The 1,028-nt window shown below is 48.5% G+C and overlaps 1 protein-coding gene across 1 annotated transcript in view; it reads right to left on the bottom strand.

Moving 5' to 3' along the window:
- mmp24 (matrix metallopeptidase 24) overlaps positions 1 to 1,028 on the bottom strand; it is a 23,984-nt gene that overhangs the window by 11,299 nt on the left and 11,657 nt on the right. The window contains exon 6 of the mRNA XM_025060071.1: positions 888 to 1,012. Within this exon, the coding sequence (XP_024915839.1) occupies positions 888 to 1,012 (125 nt within the window). The remainder of the gene's footprint in view (positions 1 to 887; positions 1,013 to 1,028) is intronic.

The following is a 1,028-nucleotide window of genomic DNA, read 5'->3' as shown; positions in this document are numbered from 1 at the left end:
GGGCACGGGGGCCGCATAAAGCCCCGGAGAGCAGGGAGGGGAGGCGGAGCCATGACAGAGCACCTCAGTGGTAACATGGCAGCTGGTGGACTCGAACCTGAAGCCTTCCAGACCCAAGTCTACTTCCTTAACCAACCTAAGCCACCACTGCCAGCTAAGAGTTCGCTGAGTTCATTTTCTCAGCTAGTCCATTTCATTTGGTCAGGGTTAAAAAGGCCATCTGAATTCCGACGCAGGGAAATCTAACCCAAACATAAGAGTGATGCGGTGCCGAGCGAAATCCTGGGGTAGAAAAAGCAAAAGACAGGCAGACCAGAAATGTGGATCTGAAGGTTAATATAAAATCAGCATTCTTCTTAAATGTCAGGATCTACACGTCACCGTGACGTCATCAGAGAACCTGATGAAACAGCGCTGAAACACGGAGCAGGTTGTTGTTCTAACACCGGAGCCTCAGAAACACTGGTGATCTGCTGCAAAACCACAACTGGTGAAAAAACTTCCAACAGCAGCAGCGCTGCTGAGAGTCCTGAGGAAAAAAAGTGGAGGAAAACACACAGTAAAGTGAAGTGAAACCTGATATCAGACTGATCTCACAGTCACATGGGTTTTATCTAATGCTCCAGAGCTGTAATGCACTCAGGGTCTCGGGGGAGCAGTGTAATTTACATTAGGCCCACATCTGAGTGCCAAGGTTCTAAGGAACATACTGGAGTGAAGTGACTGTTCAGAACCAGAGAGAAAGAGAGAGAGAGGGAGAGAGAGAGAGAGATAAGAGCATTCAGGGACCTATGTTAGACTGAGAGAAAAGAAAGAAAGAAGACGGCGAGAAAGACAGTCGGACAGTCAGTCAGTAAGACAGACAGACAGACAGACAGACAGTCTACCTGTAGCTGATCTTCTTTTCTCTCCACTTCTGTCCTGTCAGTGCGTAGCGTTTGTTCCTCAATGGTCTGCTGCTGTGAGGAAGATCAGGAACGCCACAGCGAGGTCTCCTCATCCACCTGAGACACACACACACACAAAAA

Source organism: Cynoglossus semilaevis, chromosome 11 (assembly GCF_000523025.1).
Source record: "Cynoglossus semilaevis isolate Cse_v1.0 chromosome 11, Cse_v1.0, whole genome shotgun sequence".
In the NCBI taxonomy this organism is placed as follows: Eukaryota; Metazoa; Chordata; class Actinopteri; order Pleuronectiformes; family Cynoglossidae; genus Cynoglossus; species Cynoglossus semilaevis.
This window is presented reverse-complemented; position numbering and strand designations above follow the sequence as displayed.